Source organism: Simochromis diagramma, unplaced genomic scaffold, assembly GCF_900408965.1.
Source record: "Simochromis diagramma unplaced genomic scaffold, fSimDia1.1 OVJJ01000590.1, whole genome shotgun sequence".
Classification (NCBI taxonomy): Eukaryota; Metazoa; Chordata; class Actinopteri; order Cichliformes; family Cichlidae; genus Simochromis; species Simochromis diagramma.
This window is the reverse complement of record NW_024387057.1, coordinates 484,514-508,589: the sequence shown is the minus strand read 5'-3', so window position 1 is coordinate 508,589 and position 24,076 is coordinate 484,514. Positions and strand designations below refer to the sequence as shown.

General features: G+C 43.7%; 2 protein-coding genes across 2 annotated transcripts in view; one reads left to right on the top strand and one right to left on the bottom strand.

Annotated features, from left to right (window-relative positions):
* Positions 1-265: 265 nt before the first annotated feature.
* LOC120741959 (thioredoxin-like) lies at positions 266-4,469 on the top strand. Its single transcript, XM_040045110.1, has 5 exons — positions 266-392; positions 1,686-1,790; positions 2,000-2,065; positions 3,784-3,849; positions 4,144-4,469. Exons 1-5 carry the CDS (start codon positions 369-371, stop codon positions 4,204-4,206), a joined length of 324 nt encoding a protein of 107 aa, XP_039901044.1. The 5' UTR covers positions 266-368; the 3' UTR covers positions 4,207-4,469.
* A 10-nt stretch (positions 4,470-4,479) lies between these two features.
* The window catches only part of svep1 (sushi, von Willebrand factor type A, EGF and pentraxin domain containing 1), a 106,350-nt gene continuing 86,753 nt past the window's right edge, over positions 4,480-24,076 (bottom strand). The window contains exons 30-50 of the mRNA XM_040045135.1: positions 23,857-24,027; positions 22,608-22,781; positions 22,365-22,484; positions 22,104-22,280; positions 20,579-20,663; positions 20,301-20,481; positions 20,165-20,181; positions 19,470-19,637; positions 18,294-18,966; positions 15,493-18,203; positions 14,465-14,699; positions 14,100-14,255; positions 13,559-13,622; positions 13,027-13,203; positions 12,755-12,931; positions 11,699-11,875; positions 10,382-10,552; positions 9,037-9,132; positions 7,829-7,924; positions 6,520-6,613; positions 4,480-4,768 (exon numbers count right to left, since the gene is read on the bottom strand). Coding sequence (XP_039901069.1) covers positions 4,738-4,768; positions 6,520-6,613; positions 7,829-7,924; positions 9,037-9,132; positions 10,382-10,552; positions 11,699-11,875; positions 12,755-12,931; positions 13,027-13,203; positions 13,559-13,622; positions 14,100-14,255; positions 14,465-14,699; positions 15,493-18,203; positions 18,294-18,966; positions 19,470-19,637; positions 20,165-20,181; positions 20,301-20,481; positions 20,579-20,663; positions 22,104-22,280; positions 22,365-22,484; positions 22,608-22,781; positions 23,857-24,027 — 5,951 coding nt within the window. The 3' untranslated portion in view covers positions 4,480-4,737. The remainder of the gene's footprint in view (positions 4,769-6,519; positions 6,614-7,828; positions 7,925-9,036; positions 9,133-10,381; positions 10,553-11,698; positions 11,876-12,754; positions 12,932-13,026; positions 13,204-13,558; positions 13,623-14,099; positions 14,256-14,464; positions 14,700-15,492; positions 18,204-18,293; positions 18,967-19,469; positions 19,638-20,164; positions 20,182-20,300; positions 20,482-20,578; positions 20,664-22,103; positions 22,281-22,364; positions 22,485-22,607; positions 22,782-23,856; positions 24,028-24,076) is intronic.

Genomic DNA, 24,076 nt, shown 5'->3' with positions numbered 1-24,076 from the left:
TCACACCCTTTTAGGTAAAACCGTTCCTTTCAAAATAAACGTATTCATTGGGGGGGAAAGCGGTTTGAATACTCGATACGACACAAAAACAAACTATATATTAAGATAAATTCTGTGACGAATTAAATGATGTTTTAAGGCGTTTTACAGACACGGCAAAGCCAACGCTTTAGTCGCTCAAACCTTGACCGAAACCTTGATTGGCTCTTATTTTGTAAATCACTGTACAGTGACTTCCGTTTGACCAGCCTTTTGACGGCTAACTGTACGCGCCTGTCATTAAAAGCGCGGCGTGTCTGCTTAAAATAGGGCATTCGGAAACTTGGTAGCTAGTTGTGTTCTCTGAGGCTTGTTCATCGGACGTTAGTATGGTTCGCGAAGTGAAAAACCTGGTAAGTTTGTTTACGCTGCTTTCTGCACTTTCTTTTCCTTTTTGAAATGCTGTTTTTACTGTCTTTTCACGCTCCGTGCTGTTTTTGCCGGAGCCGCGCGCATGTTTCCCTCTCGTGATTCATTCTCCATGTTAGCTGAGCCCATCTTGTGGAATTTTGTGGCGTTATCTTACAAAGTTAAGCATCGTTTTGGATTAAACCACTCTGTGTGTGACACATCTAGAGTAAGCGTGTATAGTTGCTTCGCTGATCGCTAGAATAACTGTAAATGGATGCAGCTAACCTTCACTATGAGTCACCCTTCCATCTTGTAGCGAGACGCGCACTCAGCGCTAGCAAAACTAGGGGAAAGTAAACTAAACTGTCGGCCACCTGAGTCGATTCTGACTTAAACCACGCTGCTCTAGCGTGAACTACGCCGCATTAATGGGTAGATAGTCCGGGGATAAGATGCTAAGGGCTGCTAGCACCCGTAACAGCTCGGAGCTATCAAAGTGCTGGACAGCAGGCCACGCGTGTTCCCTGGGTGCTGCAGGATGGGTAGGTGTGGACGGCTGTTAGCTTTTCTCTCAGCCAGGACATTGCACTTTAGTGTTTATAGCCGCTGTTGGTGCCATGATTGCTTCGGAAGTGAACGGAGAGCGAGTTGTAAAGTATCAGGACAAGTGTTTTTTTTGTTTGTTTTTTTTATGGTGAAAACGCCATAAATAAACTCTGAAGCTTACAGAGAAATGTGAAGAAGCCTCAGAAAACAGCACTGCTATACTGGTTGATAGAGTTGGAAAGTGAAGCACGAGAGACGAGAATCCCCACTTTATATTCAACACTCTACCTTTGTATTGTATACAGTCGTCAGGGTTTCATTTGCCGCGGCATAAAATATATTCAAGTGTATGGAATAACAGGAAATTCATTTCTGTAATGTGGCTTTAGCTCTATATGCAGACTGATCAGTCTTGCACGCAAAGGCACTAAACAAAAGGCCAAAAAAAACCTGATGTGTATCAGTTGCTTCTGGTTTAAACCCTCAAGTAATGTGGTCATGTTTCAGCATACTAAAGTCTAAATTTACCAAACTGAAAGAGTGTTGTGCTGAAATCTGGATCCCGTGTGTTAAAACGGCAGCAGGCAGTGTTCACGAGGGAAGCGGACAGCAACGCTTACACAAAACTGCATTTTTATTTATTTTTTAACATCTGAAATGTAGCTTTTTAGCTGTCGTAGTCTGGTAAATTATACTTGTGACATGTTTAAAAGCATGTATGGTTTTTGTTTCTTTTTTTTCTTCTCTAGGAAGAGTTCCAGAGCATCCTGAAGGAAGCTGGAGACAAGCTGGTGGTGGTGGACTTCACAGCCACATGGTGCGGCCCCTGCAAACAGATTGCCCCACTGTTTGCTGTAAGTGGTGTGAACACAAATGCAAACCCTTGGTTGCTTCTTAAACACTTGTATTCGTGCGAAGCAGGAAAATGTATTTCACTTGGAAGACTCCATGGCAATTAAGTGGAAACAGAAGACTTAGATTGTTAGAAATTTCTCTATTTAACCTGCACCAGTTACATTCTGTACATGCATTTTAGTCAACTCACTGATTTCATGTATTGCAGCAAATGGCGGCTGATGACGATAACAAGAACGTGATTTTCCTGAAGGTGGACGTCGATGAGGCAGAGGTAAGCCTGAGTTGGACTCTTTGGTTTTTTGTTTTTAATAATAATTTAGTGAACTTTTCCACTTTCACATCAAACCCAAGACATATTTGAGCCTATGCCAGGAATCTGTGGTGACATAATCTTAGTGGGAGAGTTATGAAGCACCTTGTTTGTACAGGTTTGTAGTTTTGACCTGGTGTGAGTCATTGTGAGCCATATACACAATCCCTTTCACCAGGAACCACAGCTGGCTCATGTAACAACAAACCGCGGTGCGCAGGTTTTTGTAACCACAGCAACCTTTGCTTGATAATTGTTATAAACAGTAACTGCGCTGTTATGGAGGGATTACAGTTTCTGGTAGGGTGGTGTATTGCAGCCACATGCGGTAACCCTCTGACACACATGCTGACTCGAGGCCTGCGTTTACACATGCAGGGTGTTCCAGCCTCTGGCCAGACTCCATGTAGTGTCTGATCTGTGAAGCTGTGAACATGAGCCTTTGATGCCACGTCGGACCTGTTAAGCTGGAAAACATTATTATTTTATTTTTTTTGGCTAGTTTTAAATGAGGTCCCAGTTTTATTTTTCTACTCCTGGCTCTGTAATGTTAAAGCAGGTATCCAAAGCAAGCACAATTTACTTTCCAATGAAACCTTCTGTTTGCAAATCAGAAGAAAGCTGACTTGAACAGAGCTAAATTAGTTTGAGACAGTTGGGCGATCTGAGGCGCTACAACAAAGCTTAAAGAAAAAAAAATCATGCTAAGCTAGTCTGGTTCTCCAACAATAAAAATATGGAGATGGAAATAACTGTCAATCTTCAATAAACTTCTCATTGTTAATTAATCTGACCTCTAAAATGTTTGGAAAGTCAGCAGATACACTGGAGCCCCTTTTCCATTAGTACCTACTCGGCACGGTTCACCACGGTTTTCACAAGGTCGCTTTTTTTAGTACCTTCTCGCTCAGGGTTCCAAGCGATCCTAGCATGACGTCGTCACACTGCATGTCACCGATTGGCTGGTCCAGTAGTATTGGCTGGTGAGTCATGAGAGCGTCTCATTCACGAAAATTAAAACCACTATTTTTGAAACCCGGCAACAAGGGAAATGGCTACAAAAATAACGCTGTGATCCCCGAGTCTGACGAAAAGCAACAGACCGAGCAGCAGGTATATTCTTGCTTCGATGGCTGCCTTTTTTGTAGCGTTCATGTCGCATATTAATTATGTCGTGGGATGCTCTGATGCGTTGCTATGATGACGACAACGCACTTTAGGTAGTGCCACGAACGCCAATTGATCAGAGTCGAATGGAAACGGGGCTTAGAAGTACTGATGACCTTTTAAAAACAGAAGTAATTGAAATGGATTCAATTTAAATTTCAGTGAAGCTGTAAATACTTTGGCTCTTGAGAAACGTCGTCACCTGCGTGTGACTTTGTTGTCATGTTCCAGATCATTAACCAGCATAGGTTTCTAGGTCCGTAAAACGAGTCACAGACCGCAGTCATAAACAAACCTTGCCGTTTGTTGTAGTTTAAGTCTGTAAAAGTCAAATTAAGAGTAATTTTTTCCAGAGGTGAAACGGGCAAAGCAGAGGTCCGATGCAGGCAGGCTGAGTCTCGGGCACTCTGTAATGAATTTGTTTTCATGTTTTGGCCTGAACTGCCCACATGTGGGGAGACATTAATATTTATGACAGTCGGTTCATCTGATGTCTTTGCTTTGTCTTTCAGGATGTGAGCTCATCTTGTGGAATCAACTGCATGCCCACCTTCCACTTTTACAAGAATAACCAGAAGGTAAGTCGGAGTGTTTTTAAGTGTTTCTTTTTGGCTAATTCACAGACCAGCTCAGAAAAACAGCTTTAATTTGTGCTGAAATCACTCTCTCCTCTTTGTTTTTGGAACTGTTAGTACAAACGCTTACATTTAAATCTGCTAAAAGCTAGTTGCTAAATCAGCTGGCTGGAGATTGTTTAATATTACTTGATGGTCTTCCTCTTTTTGCCAATGAATTCTAAGATTGCTCAGTAAATGGGGAAAAATGTGAATGTTTAATGATTTTTATTTTTATTTTTTACCCTCTTCTTTCAGGTACACGAGTTCTCTGGTGCCAACGTAAACACGCTAAAGGAAAAAGTAGTAGAGCTGAGATAAGAAGTCCAGTTGACACACCCATGTTGTAAAAGGAGGAGGAAAAATGCCTCGCAGTAGAAGCTGTTACCCTCTGTACATTCCTCATATCTATGAAGTCTATCCCAAACAGGCAATAAAATATCCACATATCCCATAATAGTTTAGTGTGTCTGTGTTAACAACAGGATGAAATATGAAGCCGATCATTTAATTTAATTCTACTTAAACTCCTTTGTATGTCAATGTGCTCCACAAGGTGGTTTTAATAAATGAACTGCAATTAACTCAACAGGCTTTGATGGTATTTTATGCTTTAATAAAAATGTGAGAATAGTTTACACATATACAATGGACCATCACAGCAATAGTTTGTACACATCGTACAAGTATATAGCAGCATATGTTTAATACTGTTGAGTCTCTATATGAAAAAATACAGCTTTATCTTACAAAATCGTTCTTGCTTTGCGGAGAGATGAGTGAATCGTTTACGAGTGTTGGTTGACTATACAAGGATTCCCTTCATAACGTGATTCACACAGAGCCGAAACTTTAGAAATGATAAGGTCCTGGCTTCCTCTTCCTGCGAAAAGGAAGAAACGGTCATTAGCTGTGGAAACGCATCGTAACTCTGTGAACAAAGAGGTCTGGATGCACTCAGTGGGGATAAATTAAGTGATTGGACACAAAGTTTGTGGAAAACAAGAACTTTTCTGTCATTTATCTGTTACCTCACTGCTTTTGTACAGTATCAGTGGCCATCGATGATCTATCAGCAGGAAAAACTGAAACTTATGGCCAGAAATCCATACTATGAAGCAGTGCAGGTTTACCCTCATGGATTAGAACAACATCCACATTTCCACACTTCTAGCTCTTTCTTTGTGCTTTCTGTTTAGCATGTGACTAAACTATTCCTAACTCTGACTGTAAATGAGTCACTGGAGCTCTGGTGGACTTCCAGGAGGTTACAGCAGACTATCCATGGCTGATATTCTGGGGAATCTAATTCAGAAGTCAGTGAATCATAGAAATGCTGGTCAAATGAATCATAATCATAGGAAAAACTAAGCTATCCCGTTGCGCACAAATCAAATGTAACTTTTGCAAGTTTAAGGACACTTTCTTGTTTCTAACAAGGAGATCGGCTTGTAATATTCTGCCAGCAGTAGCAGTCACTCAGCTGTTAAGAGCTGACTGGCTCCTGTTAGTGGATGATTTGTGAGAAACCTCAAGACCTCTCCTATTTGGTCACCTGTTGGTTTCACTTTCTGATCAACCACAGTTTGAAAGGTTTGAACACACATCCTGTTGCACACCGAAAATGTTTACAACTTGAAAGATTTCAAATACCAAGTACATGTTGAAATGTAACCAAGTGGGTTTAAGTTGCCAAAGATGTCATTTTACATGCAAGTAGCTTTTTCACTTGTCTTATGATCAGACATTCAAAGTTATGAACTAAATAACTGAGGTTGTCTGTAGTTCCTGGGTCCAACCGGCCTGCTGTAAAAAAGGATGTTTTATTCTCGCCCCTCAGAGGATGAATAACAATATCTTAGTGGTCCTCAGACTTTTGCTCTAGCACCACCGTCAGGCTGAAACCAGGTCAGTTCTACTGCTTGATGGCGACAAAGCCATTCCTATCATCTGTGCAGAGCTTCTAGCACGACTGTAAACCTTTAGCACAGGAAACACACTTATTAGAGTGCAAAATGAGCATGGTGCTGGAAATATTCCTCAGAAACTTTGGTCCATATTGACATGAGAGCATCACACAGTTGCTGAAGATTTGCCAGCTGCTGATCCATTCACTGGACTGGAGACGGTAAAGGTGATTTGACTACAGTGAACTCGTTGTTGTTTTCAAGAAAGCAGTTTGAGATGATCTGAGCTTTGTGATGGGGTGTGTTGTCCTGCTGCAAACATCCATCAGAGGATGGGTACACTGTGGTCATACACAGGTGGACATGGTCAGCAACAATACTCAGCCAGGCTGTGGTGTTTAAAGCAGCTGGTACTCAGCGGCTCAAAGTGTGCCAAGAAAATAGCCTGAAGTGCTGCTGTAGCCCATCTGCTTCAACCTTCGACGTGCTGTGCTATCAGAGATGCTCCTCTGTGTACTTTGGTTGTAATGAGTGGTTATTTGAACGACTGTTGCTTCCTATCACCTCAAAGCAGTCTGGACTTTGTACCCAGACATCAACAAGGCATTTTCACTCAGAGAACTGCTGCTCACTGGATATTTTCTCTTTTTTTGGTCTTTTATCCTGTCTGGAAGTTTGATAATGTCTAATATGTCACGAGTGTGTGGGTGTGTGTGTGTCTAACCACCTGGAGCAGTTGTGTCCGATCCAACCTGAAGGGCAGCTACACCTGTTCGGCCTGATGCATCTGCCTCCGTTCTGACAAGCTGACGTACACACAGCTGTGGTCACGCAGAAAGACAAGAGACAGAAATCGTCAGCACGGTGTCTGATGAGGAAACCCAACAGATAATCGTTGGAGGAAATGTATCTTTTATAACCATGAAGTCAGCTCGCACTATAAACATTAACACTGCTGTGACAGCTCACTCTGAGCAATAAAGAAATAAAATTGAAAGATAAAGATGTTTGTCTAACAGTGCATGTGCAGGACTCGTTTCAGTGTTCAAGCTTGTGTTACTCAGGAACATTGTACATGTATGTATGATGTACATAACACAGTCACAATAAAGTAATGTGATATTTATTATATTTATTATATAGCATTATTGTCACTTTGACCTTCAGATCAATCAGTTGACGTTGAAGGAAAGGTCAGAGGTCAAATGGGGCACAATATGTTTAAATCTTTACAAGCCACTTTATATATGTTGGCAATACAACAAGTTCCTAAGTTTTGAGGCTTTTTGTGATTTTTTTGGCCAATAAATCAATAAGTTGACGTTGAAGAGCTCGATGGATGTCAGCCCGATTTTAATGGATTACTAACATGACCCCACTCTACACCCCTACGTTTTATCAGAATTCACTCAAACTTTTTGAGCTACCGCGTTTACACACAGACTCACTCACACAAGCACTACGAAAACCACAACTTCCTTGGTGGAGGTCATAAACTGACGTATATCCAACTGTAGGACATTTGTTGTAAAGCCTTCGTAATCATGGCAATGCTTCTTTAGTTTCCTTGTACGGCTCTTGCTAAATTTTGGTGTCTGATGGTGTTCCCTTCATTCTGGGTTGCTACGACTGCAGATATGCACGTTAAGGACGACCGTATATATGACACTAAACTGAGCTAGCACGTGACAATAAATGTCACCCTGGAGGTTTTCCAGTGAGATTACAGGAGAATGGCCTATAAGTGTGCAAAGCAGTAACAAAACAAACACACAGCCCATAATTATGCTAGTTTGTTACCAGGTATAAAATTTTCCACCACAAATACTTACAGCAGACAGATCACCAAATTAATAATAGCTTATATATAAGCAGGTTACTTATTAACAACAAATAGACAACTACAGGAGGCAGAAATCCTCTGGGCTAAGTGTTGCTAGGATGATGATGATCCTGCTGTAATGGGAACCCTGCTGAGATTTACTTGCGTACATACCATCGTAAGCACTGAACGCTTCACTGACACATGAACTCACCGGTGTGGCAGCGTGTGCCCGACCACCCGGTGGGACACTCGCACTGGTAAGGGGCCACGCAGCGCCCTCCATTCAGGCACGGCAGGATGCAGATAGCTATTATGAAAAGGAGAGGAGAGCGTTAGGAGGCAGGTATTTAAGATCACCATGAACCTCTCTCTTTGAAACCATCTCAAACATGCGGTCAGCGTGGAGCTTCAGCGTGTTGACATCATATATATAAAGTGGACAAAAAACTAGATGAAGAGGTCAAAAACTGCAGCATCACTTATACTACAAGAAATGAACTTAATGTTCTGGCTTGCATACTTTATCTAGCCCTGTAAGAGTTTAGCATGTTAGCATGGTAGCATTTGCTAACTAGCACTAACACAGTGGAGCTGAGGCTGATGGTCGGTCAGGTAGTTTTCCAGGTATCTGTTCTTAAATAATAAAATCAAAATGTCTTGATGATGTTGCTAGATGAAAGGTTAAACATACTGATTAATAAAGATGAAATGGCTTTAATGGCTAAGCTGTTATTTGATGGATTGCCATGGAAGGTTTTTTCTGACATTAATTTTCTCCTGATGATCAGTTTCAAGTCATTTGGAAATCCTATCTGCATACCATCAGTGTTTAGCCCAACCCAGCTGTTGGGCAAGAGGAGCTTTGGAGCACCCTTAACAAGCCTTCTGATTAATTCCAGTGTGACTGTTTCACAACGATTGTTTTGGTTTTTGGTGACTCATTGCTCTTATAAATATATATATATATATATATAACTTGTAGTTTAGGTGAACATGCGACAAATACCATTCTCTCTGTTTTTCAATCTTTTCCACCGTGGGACATTTTGAAAATCAGTCCACAGCCAGATTATGTTATGTAGCAGGGTTAGGTTTGGGTGATTTTTACAGGAAGTTGGCCGACAGCTGTGAGCTGCATGCAAGAATTTCTTGTGTAAGACTGTCATACATATGTTTTTTCTTGCACCACAATTTCTGTCTTATGTCTTCTGATTAAGTACTGGTATCACATAAAATGAGAGAAACATCTGGACTGTCTTGTTAAACCAGAGAGAATTCATTTTTCAGCTACAAACAGACACTTCTCTGTGCTCCAGTGTCTGCAAAAAGTTAGCCTTTGTTTGACCATAAAACACTGAGGATCACGATCAGGGCGTGAAAAGGGAGAATTAAACATGTTTACGATTATTAAATACTTACGCTCCTCACAGAGGCGACCCATCCAACCCTCGGGGCAGGAGCAAGTGTTGGGCCGCTGACACACACCTCCGTTCTGACACTGTAGCCAGCACACCGCTTAGGGAGAGGACACACAGACACACGGACAAAGATATCAAATTAAGGTCAGAGAAATGGTTCCTGTAACACAGAGTTACTATTCTGTGAGCATATCTCACAAAGCCAGACACGCAGCTATACAGTGAAGAAGACACTCAACAAAAATGGCCATTTAACCTCACGCACACAAACAAATGAAGTGCAAACACATCAGGACAGCAACAGTGTGTGCAGGGAGGCAGGAAAGAGCACAAACTCAGCAGCTGTTCAGGGAAGCTAAGCCTGGATCCAGCCTTTGTTTTCATATTTTATATGCAAAACATCTGAACGGTCATTTGAGTTTCACACAGGGATTCAGGGTGGAGCTCAATCAGTTTGACTGTCTGCTTTAGTATCTGTACTTGATCAACAGGAACCTGATTTCAGGCTGATATGATTGTTTTCATGTTTTTTCTTTCAAATGTGACCTTTTTTTTATTGATTTTAATAACCCCTTTCTTTATTTTATGTACAGCACTAAACTAATTTTTTTCAGAGTGACGTTTATTAAAGAGCGTAACATCATAATTCAGTTGCAGACAGTGATGACAGATTGGTAACTATCGTGTGAGTGTGATAGTGTGGTGAAGTATTTGTTTCTCATTCAAATGCAGCGCAGTCATAAAACTGCCTGCAGGTCATATCTTTGTTCTGCTTGTGCCGACTGAGAAAAGGAATTTCCCAATGTCTAAATTCCTGGATCCTGTTCAGCTGACACTCCCATCATACCACAACTGTGCGTGTGTGATTCATGTTTACTCAGAATAAAACTGTAAACTGAACTGTTTCTTAAAATCCTGAAGATGTTACGCTAAAGCTTAAACTACAGATGTTCTACATGCCCGATTTTCCTTGAAATAATTTAATTATTTAAAGGAAACCCCGTCATACAAAGGTGTTTTTCTTGTTTAAGGGTGAGGTTTTTCTTCCTGGATCCAGGCTTCTGAAAGTATTTGCACATAAACTTCAGGGCGAGCTGTCAGAGCAGAGCCTTTGGTGAAGACAAAAAACACCCCCACAAACCTGCTTCTGCCGCTTCCATAGACTGTACTCATGCAACCAGAGTGCAAGCACATACGTGTTAATGACCTTCACAGATTAAAACCTCTGTTTCGTAAGCAGCAGCAGTAGGTAAGGGAAGAATTCAAAAGCTGAGAAGCTGCATGGCAGTAAGAGTTACAGGATAAGTCAGCTGAAGCAGGAAGTCTCCGTTTCACGTTCGCTCTACCTCTGCATGTGGGAGGCGGCGTCCAGGTGCCGTTCTCCAGACACCTGCTCCTTCCAATGCCTTCCATGGTGTAACCGCCATAACACGAGTACACCGCCACGTCCCCGAACTGGAACACCGCCCCCCGCACCACCCCGTTGGCCACATGGAGTGGGGGGCCACAGGACACCCCTATGGAACGACCCACGAGTTATTCACTGCTACCCCCGTCTACAAACACTGCTGCTTTGCCTCTTTAACGACACGTTTGCACCAATCTGACTGTAAAATGAACCCAGACTGTAAAATTTATTGCGCTGTAACATTTCTGTCCATCCCCATATGTGAGTACAAAGTGTGCACCGCAGAGAGAAATCTGTGCTTATTAAATTAAACCCAGTGTGTTTCCTGCACCCCCCAGTAGCCCCGGAGACAGTGATTTTCATGCAACACATCCAAATGTGTCAAACAGTTCAGTGTTGGTTTAATTTGGTAAAAGCCCCTTACTGATAATCCCCCTGAGGACAAAAATGGACTCGGATAAACATGCACGTAGGAGACAAACCCCCCAAAACAGCATGCAAACACATACAACGAGCCACAGCAACATGAGCACTGCTGTGCTGCATATTCAGGACAACTGCACATGAGAATGATCAAAGGACAGTCTGACAAAGGTTGCCATAGAAGCCGCAGAGGTGCCCGTAATTAGTTCAGCACACAGGAGCCGACGCAGTGTTTGAAGCAGCCTCATTTGTTTTGATAAAAGCTCAGTGAGACAACAGAGAGACAGCGCTTCACCTGAGACATGCAAGTGTAGAGAAGCACAACAAGACAAGGGGAGCATGCGAAGATGTGCAGTGTTAAAATCACAGTGTTTCGACGAGCGAGTATAGTGACATCATTTAATCGCTGCAGTACTTGTAGAAATGTGAGTAAATCACATGATCTCACTGAAAAAAACTAAACTTAGTAACTTTACTATGATATAACAGAAAGGTTTACATTAATGGTACAAAGGAACTAAACCTGTGTAGTTCAGAGGTAACACACAGTGACAGTAACATGAAAATTACAAGCAGTAAACTTCCTCTTTAATGAAATAATTTACGAACTTAATCGTTTAGTTTCCTGCTAACAAACGTGACATTCTTCGCATATTTATTCACTTTGAAAAGAGTCGTTCAAATGAAATCACGTTTTTCTGCTTTGTCACATTTATTCAATGCCACCTCACAAACACGTGATTCCTTACAGATTAAAAAGCTGCTACAACAACTGAGGAGACTTGATTAAACAGAAGAGATTCATCTTCTCTTTAAAAACAACAATACCTACGTTCACACACAGAACTGATGGGGCTCCAGGTCTGGTCTGACCTGCAGGTGATGGTGCCGCTGCCTTTCACCTGCTGACCTTTGGGGCAGGTAACGCGGACCGACTGTCCAACACGAAACTCCTGCTGGACTCTGTCCCCGCTGCTGTTCCAGCCCGGAGGAGCCGGGCAAGACTTGGCTGCGCGAGACAGAAATGATGGATATGCTTTTAAAATTTGTGATGCCAGCTGATGTAGTTCGTGTATCAGCAATACAACAGTATAAGTCCTTAGTCGTTTACAGTCACGGTGTAGCACAGAAACAACATGTACTAGTAAAGACTGCGACACTGTGACAGAATGATAGATGCAGATTAAACTGAGGCATTTAAATCGTTCTACTACACAATACTAGCATAGCAATGTAACACTAGGGCCCACAAATGCTACAAAACTGTGTTGTGAATACATCAATAAAATCCACCGCATCTGCATATCTATATAACCTCACTGCACAAAAGTCTAGTTATTTTGAGATCATGGAGCAATCCTGTCACATCATCTGTTGCAGCTTAACAAACTGACAAAATGCAGCACTGGCATTATGTCATGTGTATTGCACAATAATCTGTACGTACACCAGCCATCTATGAGTGGTCAGTGGCTGCTGCACTTCTCTTTTCCACATTTGTAAACGGAGTCAAAAGCTCAAGTCACTGTCATCTGATTTCTTCTATTTTTCACTATTACTATTTTTCATACACCATGTTTTGTTTGTTTTCTTTTTTTGTGCCAACAGAGATAATGAATAAGTCTGAGAGACATGTATGTGGAAGTGTCAGTCATGACATAAGACTCCAAAATCAGCACATTCCAACAAACTGCAGCCAGATTACGAGGAGCTGAGTGGGTGACTTCTTGTCACAGGCTGTATTGTGAAACGGATGAAGAAACTCAGTGATGTTGCAAAGAATTCTGAAAGGCCTCTGTGTTAGAAAGCGAATGATACCACAGGCTGCCACGTGGCAGGAAGTCAGAAAGCAAACCAGCAAAGATTCTTTCGAAAAACGTGTCCTCACGTTGGCAGGCGGGGAAAGCGGAGCTCCAGGCGTTGCCCCCTATGCACACCACCAGAGGATCTCCCACCAGGTTGTAGCCGTTGTCACACTGGAACTTCAGAGCATGCCCAGTGTTCAGGCTGAGTTCCTGCACTTTACCGTGCAGCATCTGTTTGGGGCTGATGCAGCCTCTGACCACTGACAAGACAGAAAGACCACAGGGATGTGATGTCAGACGTGTTTGATGCACAGACGTCCTTTCACTTCTTTTGCTCACTGTCTGCCCTCCATACCTTCACACGTAGGCACCGGCAGGCTCCACGTGCCATTGTCCAGACAGGTGAGCGTCTCTGGGCCGACCAGCTGCAGCCCAGGATCACACACATAGGTGACATTGTCCGGGCTGGGCTCACCCGCCGGTTGTGCATTTTGTACTGTGGGAGGAGCCCCACATGATTGCAATGAGGACGCTGTGAAGAAAAGGGTCAAAGGTGCGGTAGTGTTAAAGTACAGTATATGTATCTGCTGTAGCACATTGCAAAACATGAACTCTTGAAAACCTGCTAAGTGTAAACCTTGAAACTCTTATATGAACTGAGTGGTTTCTGGCCTGCTGTCAAAACAACATCACTGCATGTCCATCAGAAGCTAGAGAGGGCTACGCTTGGATATCTGTTTGTGTGGGATATCTTTGTGTCAATAAACTTTATGGATGTTCCAAAGTTTAGTGGAGGGAAAAAAGATCACTGATAGAACATTAAGATTAAATATCCGATATTATCACAAGCATGGTGCCTCCTTGTCTGCCTCTGTGCACAAACCCACCAACACACACTGGCTGTGTGCCGCTCCACGTTCGGTCTCCCTGGCAGATGTGGATGGAGTCTCCCTGTGACAAAAAGGGGAGAAGGATATTTGATGGTGTACACACAGAAATGCGTATATCCATAATATTGACTTTTTCCACTGTAGAATGAAGTAATGTTATTGTGTGAGCGTTATCAAGCCAGTCAGCGGCTTCTACTCTTCGTGTGCATTAAAAAAAGGCCGTCATTGTATCGAGTGTCCAAACTGGGCAGTGCAGAGTATCAGTTTATAAAGAAGACAGTGACTCAGCTCTTTCTATTGGCTCAGTTACTGCGCACACCTATTGATTGCTGAAGAGAAGTCACATGACTTTCTGTAATCTCATTGTTAGCCATTAGTGCAGTGGGTGCATGCTGTTTAAAGGCAGAGTGTGGGAAAGCAAGAGGAACACAGGAGCTGAGTGGTCATTTGTTATGTAGTTTAGGACCGACTACATTTGTTTTTCCACGTAAAGAGATGCCAGACCAAAAAAAGCAAAACTTGACTGGATGAGTTTTACCTTCATGTCAAAGCCAGGCAGACAGGAGTACATGACAAAGTCTCCATAGTTGTAGCTGTCCCCCTCTACGATACCGTGAAGAAGAGGAGGAGGTTTCTCACACATCACCATCTCACAGGAAACCGATGAGATACTTGGAGACCAGCTTCCACTGACCTTATCACACAGTTTAAAAGCAGAACAGGAAACCGCCGCGTTATCAACGTTACACGCATTCATTCTCACTTCTGTAAACCTTTGGCCATTTCACTTTATGTTCCTGGCATTCATATAATGGATTTTCTGTGGTTAATTATAACTTAACAGGGAAGTCAAATTCACATTAAGAAGCTGAAAGGCAAATCTTTAACCAACATCTTTCTTACCTGACACTCTGCTAGCGCTGACCCCTGCAGGTAGAAGCCAGTAGGGCATGAGAGGGTGACGGTGCCCCCGACAGGCGTGAGCTCCTTCCCGGTGATTACCAGATGGGGGATGGAGAAGTTGGTGGGTAGCAGGCAGGGGGTGGGGCGGCACCGAACGTTGTGTTTTGACCAGGTGGCGTCGCTCTGGCAGGACAGGGAAGCTGTCTGCGTGGCTAATTCGTATCCATCATCACACCTGCAGACGCACATGATGATACACAGAGTACACTCTTTCTGTCTTGGATTTTAATCCATTCACAGAAATGGAAAGTAACACACATCCTGTTTACTGTGAGCATGAAGCCAGTTTCTCTAAGATTCAATGTAAAAATACAAATATTGGTGGCAGCCAGTGCTAAACCTTAGCCTCCTAGTAGATATCGATTTCAAAATCCTACGTCGACTTGTTCTCCAGTTAACGTGTTCACACCACAGTGATGGTAGTACCCCATCAGCCTTTCAGGGCTGAGGCATAAATGTTGAGAGAATTGATACGTAAGAGCATTACAGCTAAAAATCCACATATTTCTGTGATGGCAACTTTTTCGTGACTCACATCAAAACAAAACAATGAAGAAAACTGAGAAAAGTTTTGATGCTCTCCTGAGTGAACATGCATGTTTGTCACTAAATTTTAAGAGCAACTTATCAGAAAAACATACTGGTTCAATGCAACTACAACATCATCTTAGTGCATGATAATAAAACATGAATTTAATGATGATTTTAATGATTAGAAATGCATCTTTTAAGTGCACTTCAGTTATAAATGTGTTCTTTGATGAATCAGATGCAGAGTGCAGTGCTGGATGCTCTGATACTGACTATTTGTGTATGAAAATGTGTTTTTCAGGTCGAGGAGATAAATGGTTAGTTTAGTTTCACCTGATCCAGGATAAGCACTGTTCCATACACAGTATTTACATTAAACACTATGTGAGCCAGCAAACTCATTTAAGACAAACCACTCCAATAATGACAGTATTCACCTATATGTGATCTGGTTGGGGAAGCTGAAGATATCTCCCACGACCCGAGCGTTGGCGACCTCTGGCGGTCTTCCACAGCTCACAGGCTCGCATCGTATCCTGGGTTCCCCCCATCTGCCGTCTCTTCCACAGTTGAGGTAAGCATACCCCTTTAGCTGGTAGCCAGGCCGACACCTGTATATAGCCGTTTCTGGGAAGCTGGCACTGCCACCCTGCAAGACAGCATTAGGAACTGTAGGCGGGGCGGCGGTGCACCTTCCCCGGCTACACACAGGCACCCCAGGGCTCCACACTCCTCCTTTTTCGCACACAGCTTGAGAGGGACCCAGCAGCTTGTAGCCGTCGTCACACTGGAAGTGCACTCGGTCTCCGCAGGCTCGATCGTGGCCGAGAACCACTCCGAACTTAACCACAGGAAGGGTGCAAATGCAGGGCTGGCACTGAGGCACGGGGCCCACCCAGAGGCCCTGAGCGGAGCACCGCAGGATGGGATCGCCAACGACCTCGTAGCCATCGAAGCACACGTACTCCACAATGTCGTCATAGTTGAAGCTGGAGCCGTTCACGTAGCCGTGACTGATGTCCTCAGGAGGATCGCAACTAATGATGTCACAACGGGGTGCCGGTTTGTCCCAAAGTCCATCTGACTGACAGACACGTGTAGAATCTCCGTTAAGCGTGTATCCTTCATCACATTCATACTTTATCTTGCTGCTGTAGCCAAACTCTGACCCCAACATGCGACCATTCAGTATTGGGGAGGGCTTCTCGCAGCGGGCTGGTACACAGGCAGCAGCCTTGTGGCTCCAGGTACCGTCAGCCTGGCAGATGCTTGGAGACTTTCCATTTAAGATGAACCCAGGCTGACAGCTCAGTTCTATTTTGTTATTATAGGTGAACTCTGTGCCTTTAAATGTGATATCACCGGGGATTTTAGGAGGACCACAGGACACGGGCTCACACTGTGGCTTCAGCCCAGTCCACTTTCCGTCTGCCTGGCAGGCAATAGTACTGCTGCCCTTCAGGACAAACCCAGGATTACACTGAAAGTGTAATACCTCAGGATGAACAAAATCACCTCCCTGTGTTGTGCCATTATCCACAGCCCCTGGATCACCACAGGAAACAGGTTGACAAACTGGGGCATCAGTGGTCCACACTCGACCTGACACACACTGCCTCACAGGCTCCCCCTTCAGCTCATATCCTTCATCACACGTATATGTGAGCGTAGTCCCGAGGGAGCTATGAGTCACATTCATCCAGCCGTGATCTGGACTAGGCGGTATTTGGCACTCCGCTGGCACACACGATGGGGCTGTCCCACTCCAGCCCCCGTCCTCCTGGCACACCAGCCTGACCTGGCTTGTGAGGTCATAGCCATGGTGGCAACGGTACTCAATCAGTGTCCCATGAAGAAAGTTCAAGTCCAGTCTTCCAGTGTCTTTAGAAGTAAATCTCCCTCCCAGCTCTGTCACTCTAACATACTCCCCAAAGTCAATGTGAGGAGGCAGCCCGCAGTCCGAGGGCACGCAGACAGGAACAGAGCTCGACCAGCCGAACTCCTCACAGGTTAGATGGTCCTGACCCACGAGTTGGAAGCCAGGAAAACAGCTGTAGAAAATAGTCACACCATAACTGTGGTCCTGGCCTTCCACAAAGCCGTTTTCAACTGGCTGAGGTGGTGTGCAGGATATCTGCACACAAGCTGGTGTCTCGATGTCCCACTCCCCACTGGCCAGGCACCTAACAGTCTTTGTGCCTTGGAGGCGGTAACCACGGTTGCAGGAGTAGGTCGCACTGTGATCAAACTGAAGTTTTGTGTAGACAACTTTTCCATTGGTTATCTGTTTAGGAACTGAGCATTCAATTGGGCGGCAAGAAGGCACCCCACCAATCCAGAGTCCCTTCTCTCCACAGAGGATGGTGGAGTTACCTACTAAGTTATATCCAGTCTTACAACTATACAGTGCTTTGCTGAGGTACATCAGTCCCTGGACATCAACAATGCCATCTGAAATCTCTACAGGCTGAGGACATTCAACCGGGATGCATTCTGGGTAAGGACTGCTCCACTGCCCGTTGGCTAGACAGGACACAGAGCCTTCTTTTCTTAAAGTAAAGCCATCTATGCACGTGTAGGTCACCACAGAGCTGAATGGGAACAGGTGAGAAAACCTGGAAGGGCCACCAAACGGCACCGCAGGCGGCGGACCACAAAACACCTGCTTACACACCGGAAAGGTGTCATTCCACTCCTGTGACGGAGTGCAGCGGAGGAACCGAGCCCCCTCGAGGATGTAGCCATCCTCACAGGATAACTCCACTGTTCCTGATTCAGAGTCCAGGCCTCTTAGAACCAGGTGGTTCTCCTCCAGTGGTGGCTCTGGACACTGGACGGGCGAGCAACGCGGAGGCCTCGTCTTATCCCACCTTCCAAACTTCAAACAGGTCCAGGTAGCATCCCCGACCAGCTCGTAACCCTCATCGCAGACATACACCACTTTACGGCCCACCTGGAAGTCAGAGCCTTTGTAGTGCCCATGGACGATGTTAGGAGGAGGGTCACAGGTTAGAAGGACACAGGTTGGGGGGTCTTGGTTGGACCACTGACGGTTGGCTTGGCAAACTCGCTCCGGTCGTCCAATCAGTCTGTAGCCTGCGTTACAGGCGTACGTCACCTTGCTGTTGTAAGTGAGCCGACCTTTGACCTACAGTGGAACAAAAATGGGACATATCATGTGCTTTGTTTTTATGTTTATAAGAGGACTCTTTAAGTGCATTCAGTTTTCATGGCTAACCTGGGGGTATCCGTTCTTGAGGGATGGGGGTTGCGAGCAGGACACAGGTACACAGGTAGGCAGAGCTCCTCCCCACTCTCCATTTCCCTTGCAGGTCCTTCTCTTCTCCCCTCGAATCAAGAAGCCTTTGAAGCAGCTGTACGCCACCACGGCTCCAAAACTGTAATTTGTCCCAATCACATAGCCCTGATCAATGCTCTCAGGCTTGGAGCACCTCACCGGCACACAGCCAATATCATAGGGCGAGGGCTCCCACTCTCCTCCCATCAGGCATCTGAGTGTGGCTGTAGTGTTGAGCATGAAGCCCTCTTCACATTTATAACTCACTTCGGTGTTGCTGGCGTATTTTGGTTTGTTGACCGAATCTAAAATCGCATGTGGTAGTTCAGGTGGGCGGAGGCAGAAGTTTGCAATGCAGCGAGGCGCCTCCATGCCATCGGGTGGCACCCACACGCCCTGAGCATTACAAACCATCTTGGAGTTGTTGCCGGCTGTGTATCCGTCAGTGCAGTAGTAGTTAGCGGTGTCTCCGAAAAGCTTGTGAGTCTCATAGGGTTCAGCGTGGTCGATGGCAGGCGGGGGGCCGCAGGAGCGGGGGACGCACTGAGCCGTGCTTTCACTCCATTGGCCAGTTGATAGACATTCTCTGGTCTCTGGGCCAATCAGAGTGTATCTGCACAGGAAGGAGAGCAAAAGCAATGAGCAAAAAAAACCCAAATCATCATAATTTAGAAAAAGCATGCAAAGGTATGTCAAAGAAACTGCAAAATGCTTGGTTTGGTTTGTCTATCCCTGAACCGGATTGCTCCAATGGATCAAATCTGGATCAGGGAATCTTTTTTGTAGTATTTTGAATCATATCATCAGAAATATATATCGAATAGAAATAAATAAAAAAAGAGACGTCATCTTATTGTTCTCAAGGAAATTTCAGTTTCTCTGGATCCTGTTTATGCATGCTGTGGCGGCGCTTGTCAGCCTCGATGGACTGCTCAGTTCTCATCCTCATGCACAGCTGATGTTACATTTTCATTAAATGCATGAATTCTTTGTTTTAGCTGTGCTTAAAAGCCACCATGCCACAGACAGTAAAGATCATGCAGAGGAATAAACAGGTGTGAAGTATTTAACACATTTTAAAAACAAATTGACTGAGTAGATTTCAACCACATTTACCCTTCTTTGCAGACATAGTGCACCTTGTTTCCCAGCTCAAAGTTCTCTCCCACAGTCACAGCGTTTTCCAGTACCGGGGGCTCGCTGCACAGGACTCTCACACAGCGGGGGAAAGGCCTGCTCCACTCCCCTGTCGCCTCACAAATTACTTCCATGGAGCCCTGTGGTCTTTGTATCGACATACAACTCAGTTTAGACTCCTCTCTACATCATTTACAGTCACCTGGTATACACACCCAATTCCGAAAAAAATTAACTAAAGGCAGAATGCACAATAGATAATCTCATAAATCTCATTTTGCAATTATTTAGATTAATCAACCACAGGCCAGTAACATGACTGGGAATTACGAGCATCTTAGAGAGGCAGAGTTTCTCAGAAATGGTCAAGAAATCACTGACTGTGCAGCTTACTGTGCCATCAACAAATGCAAGTTAAAGCAAAGAAGCAGCCACACGTAAACTGAAAGTGAAAAACTGTTCGGTCATCAGAAGAATGAAAATTTAAAATGATTTTGGAAAACATGGACGCTGCGTTATCCGGACTAAAGAGTGGAGGAACATTCCAGCTTATTACCAGCACTCAGTTTAAAAGCCTGCATCTCAGATGCTACTGGAGTCCATTAATACCTTATGTTGCACATCTAGGAAGGAAGCATCAATGCTGAAAGTATTCTTTTCTAGTTTTTATTTACATCTTAAACAGCATGCCCTGTTTAGGAATTGGGGTTGTACAACAAATTAAAGCTATATAAAGTATAATAAAAGTTACATTTATTCAGTGAAATTCTAATAGTACTAATGGTAATTTATCCATACCTGTATCCCTCATTGCAGGTGTATGTGACAGTGGACAGGTACGTGTTGGTGTTTAGTGTGTAGTCTGCATTTTCCACAGTCGGCGGACCCCCGCAGGTCACTGGATGGCAGGTAGGTGGCGTGCCCGGTCCACCTCAGACTAGAGAGACATTGGAACTCATAGGGGACCTGAGGCTGGAAGCCCGTCTTACAGCTTAGGTAGAGACAAAACAGAGTCAGACTCACATGTTAACAAAAATCTTTCACATGTCACATGACACCCGAGGTATTGGAGAGGGTGAAGATGATACCTGAAAGTCACCTTGCTTCCATAGGTGAAGTTGTTTCCCGTCATGATGGAGTTCTCTGGAACAGTTGGTGCTGGGCAGGAGAGGGCTGCAGCGTAACATTAACGAGATGATTAGTAACCGCTAACTTTTTAAACCTATCACACTCAATTACAACTTAAATAACTAAATGCAAGTGTAGCCCACTGATGTGAGGAGCAAATATGCGCACATATTTCTGCGCTGAGAATCAAGTTAACAGACGCCTGTGAATCCATCCACTTAAACAAATTAATGTCAGTTGGGCATCTGGGGCTTATCGTGCCCCCATGATGCTCATACTTTTAACTGTTATTGATGAAATTGGGATCAGCTCAAAAAAGAGACGAACAGGACGGATGTGGAACTGAAAAGCAGACAGATACATTTCTCTTATTTCTGCGTGAAACTGAAGATTCACTTTTACAGTCCTCGAGTTGCTGTTATGTGAAAAACTTGGAGATGGTAAGTAAAGTAAAGAACCTCACTGATGGCAAGATAATGTCTAGTTTAATAACCGCACTCTGAAATAATACAAAACAATACAATAATATTATATTAAGCCATGAGTGTGTTTTTAATTTTCAATAAATATTTATTCAACTTTTTTTTTCTCCCACTTGTTGCACACAAATGTGGCTTTTGCACATCTAATCGTTTCACTTTCAGTCCGACACTCAGCAGCTACAGTAACATGAATCTGCAGACGCAGAGTAATTCAGTTCCTCTTCCTCTGTGATGAAGAATGTGGCTTAGTGCCAAGATGCACGTGGTTACATAGTCAGACGTCTGAGCCTGCTGCACATCGGAGAACAAAAAGGACAGCTGCGTATGTAACTGCTCCTTTACAACACCGGCCATTAGACAAAGCATTTTTTGTGCTGTATATTTGCTCGTGTATGTGTGTATGAATACACAACATACATGTCTGCATGTTTTCCTGAAGTGTAATAGTCATTTGCATGATAATAGCCGACAGCAGTGGACCTTGAATGTGTTTTATTATCCGAGAGGAGCATGCTTTCATTAGAAGCCTCTTCTTTGAAGCCATTAAAGCTGTTTAATGGATGCAGTATTTTCACTGTGTAATATATAACTGAAAAAATGCGAGTAAATGCTGATTTATGTGTTTTGCTATGTGATATCATATTCTATAGTATGTAGTTATCTCATTGTAAAGAGTGAAGCTTGTGGTTACATGCCTCTTCCAACCAAACAAGCTGCAGATTAAATCCATGCAGCAAAAAATTCAAGTGCCAATCTTTTATAACAAGGAAATCATCCAAAACTTTAGATAGAAGCTGCAAAACTGTGAAGGTCAAACTGAGCAACCTCTAAGGATCGCAGCTGCAGAGTAAGCATCCAAAAAGCTCCATAAAATATTCATAGTTTTCCATCAGCTTAATCGGAACTGTGAAAAACAAATGCCGAGTCCACTACATCAGACGCAACTGAAATAAATCACACCATCCATTTGATCGCAATAGCATTATGTGACTCCAGCTCTCACCTCTGCAGTATGGGACAGCATCATCCCAATCTCCTGTTTCCAGGCACTGGAGCTGAGATGAGCCAATCAGCTCATAGCCGTTGTCACAGCTGAACACAACCTCGCTGCCCATCAGAAAGTTGCTCCCGTATCGGCGACCGAAGTCAGGAGTCCCAGGGTTCTCGCACTTTACTGGCTCTGAACGCACACACGAACAGCTGGGTTTATAAAAGAATGGAGGAAAACAGCTGCTTGTGTCACCTGACTACGTTGTCATATCACCTGTGCAGTTTTTGCCATCTCCAGTGTATGGGTGGATACAGGTGCAGGTGTAGGAGCCTTCTGTGTTCTGACAGCTGGCGTGATCATCACAGTCAGAGCCCAGAGCACACTCATCCACATCTGCACACACATATGATTAAAACACACACACAAAAAAGGACAAATGGGTTATCTGTTAAGTTGTCAACAGAAACAGGATTTTTTATTTAAAGTGTTTGTAAAAAGTTTGAGCTGTTTGTGTACCCAAACATGCCGGCGGAGTTCCTCCCCACTTGCCGCTGTTGGTGCAATGCACTTTGGTGTCCCCCAGCAGGTAAAAGCCAGCATTGCACTCATAGACCACGGAGCTGCCGGCGTGGAAGTCTGTTCCCTGGAAGAAGCCATTTTCCAGTGGATGAGGAGGTCCACAGGACACACCTGTAAGACATGTGGTAACACTTTATAACACAGCCAACAGCCAAGGGTGTAAACTCCCATAAGATGTAAAAAGAAAAGATGAATCCACTCGGTAAAGTACAGTGTATTTATGATGTAAGATGGGGAAATATTGTTATTTTTTTTACTAAATTACCATAAAATTACAGTATACAGTATAATTTGTGTCTCCTTACATGTAAAATACCTGGAATTATTCAATATTAAAAATACCTCACACACTACTATAATTATTTGTGTATTTTCTGTAAAAGCCTGACTTATAATATAATTACATTGTAATTTTAAATAGAATACAATGAAACTGCATCTAGTTATTGGGGAATTACGCCCTTAATCACGGGCCATATTATAAAGTGTTACCAGAGACAACGAGCAGTGTCAGAGGATGTGACTGTTACAGCCACACAACATATTTTTACAACACACTGCTTGATGGAAAATCTGTCTGAAGGTAGAACCATTTATTCATTTTATGAGGATATATTTGCTGTTTTTACCTTCAGATAGATTCTGATTTTTCATCCAGTAAAAAAACAAACAAAAAACCCCCAAAACTTTTGTGTTCTTTCCTTAGTTTTGAGTGGAAGATGTTTCAAGCTGCAGTGGTTTATACTTTGGCTAAAAGGTGGAAAGTCCCATCTTGATCTTTAGAGGAGCCAAAAAAACCCTTTGATGTTTTGTCGGGAGGGACAGCTAGCACAAAAATCTGCCAAATCAAGCATTTGGAGCTTCCTGCTGTGGCGATCACATTTAATCACATTTATTTTGATATCAACAACAAAGCGCTTGGTTTGTGACTGTATCTGCATGAATGTGCCCTAAAAAATAACTTTACGGTCTTGCTACACTGTGGAGGTGTCTCTAGGAGAATATTTTGGCATGATAACACACAAGCTTAAAACAAAACCACTTGATCTCCTGCAGCTTTTATAAAGACAAAAGACTGAATCTGAATTATATTTCAATTCAAAACTTGACATAACAAAGGAAATCAATTAAAACAGGTGCAAAACCATGGAAACACATGACTGAGCACTGCCTGTCTTTGTCTTACGTTCACAGCTGGGCAGGTTGTGACTCCACTCTCCTTTATTTTGGCACTGCAGCACAGGCTCCCCCACCAGGTAGAAACTGGGATCACAAGACAGCTGCACCTGTGCGCCGGGACGCACATCCACAGTGGAGACGTGGAGGTGGGGCACAGTGTTCTCCAGCTTGGGGCAGTCTGGAGAAAATGTAAAAAGCTTGAAGGCTAATACCTGCTTGTTCTCCTG

What these genes read in the sequence shown, in the direction of transcription:
- LOC120741959 (XM_040045110.1), top strand. Translation starts at nt 369, where the DNA reads ATGGTTCGCGAAGTGAAAAACCTG. An exon ending in TTCGCGAAGTGAAAAACCTG is followed by an intron (nt 393 to 1,685) that starts GTAAGTTTGTTT and finishes TTTCTTCTCTAG; the next exon opens with GAAGAGTTCCAGAGCATCCT. An exon ending in TTTACAAGAATAACCAGAAG is followed by an intron (nt 3,850 to 4,143) that starts GTAAGTCGGAGT and finishes CTCTTCTTTCAG; the next exon opens with GTACACGAGTTCTCTGGTGC.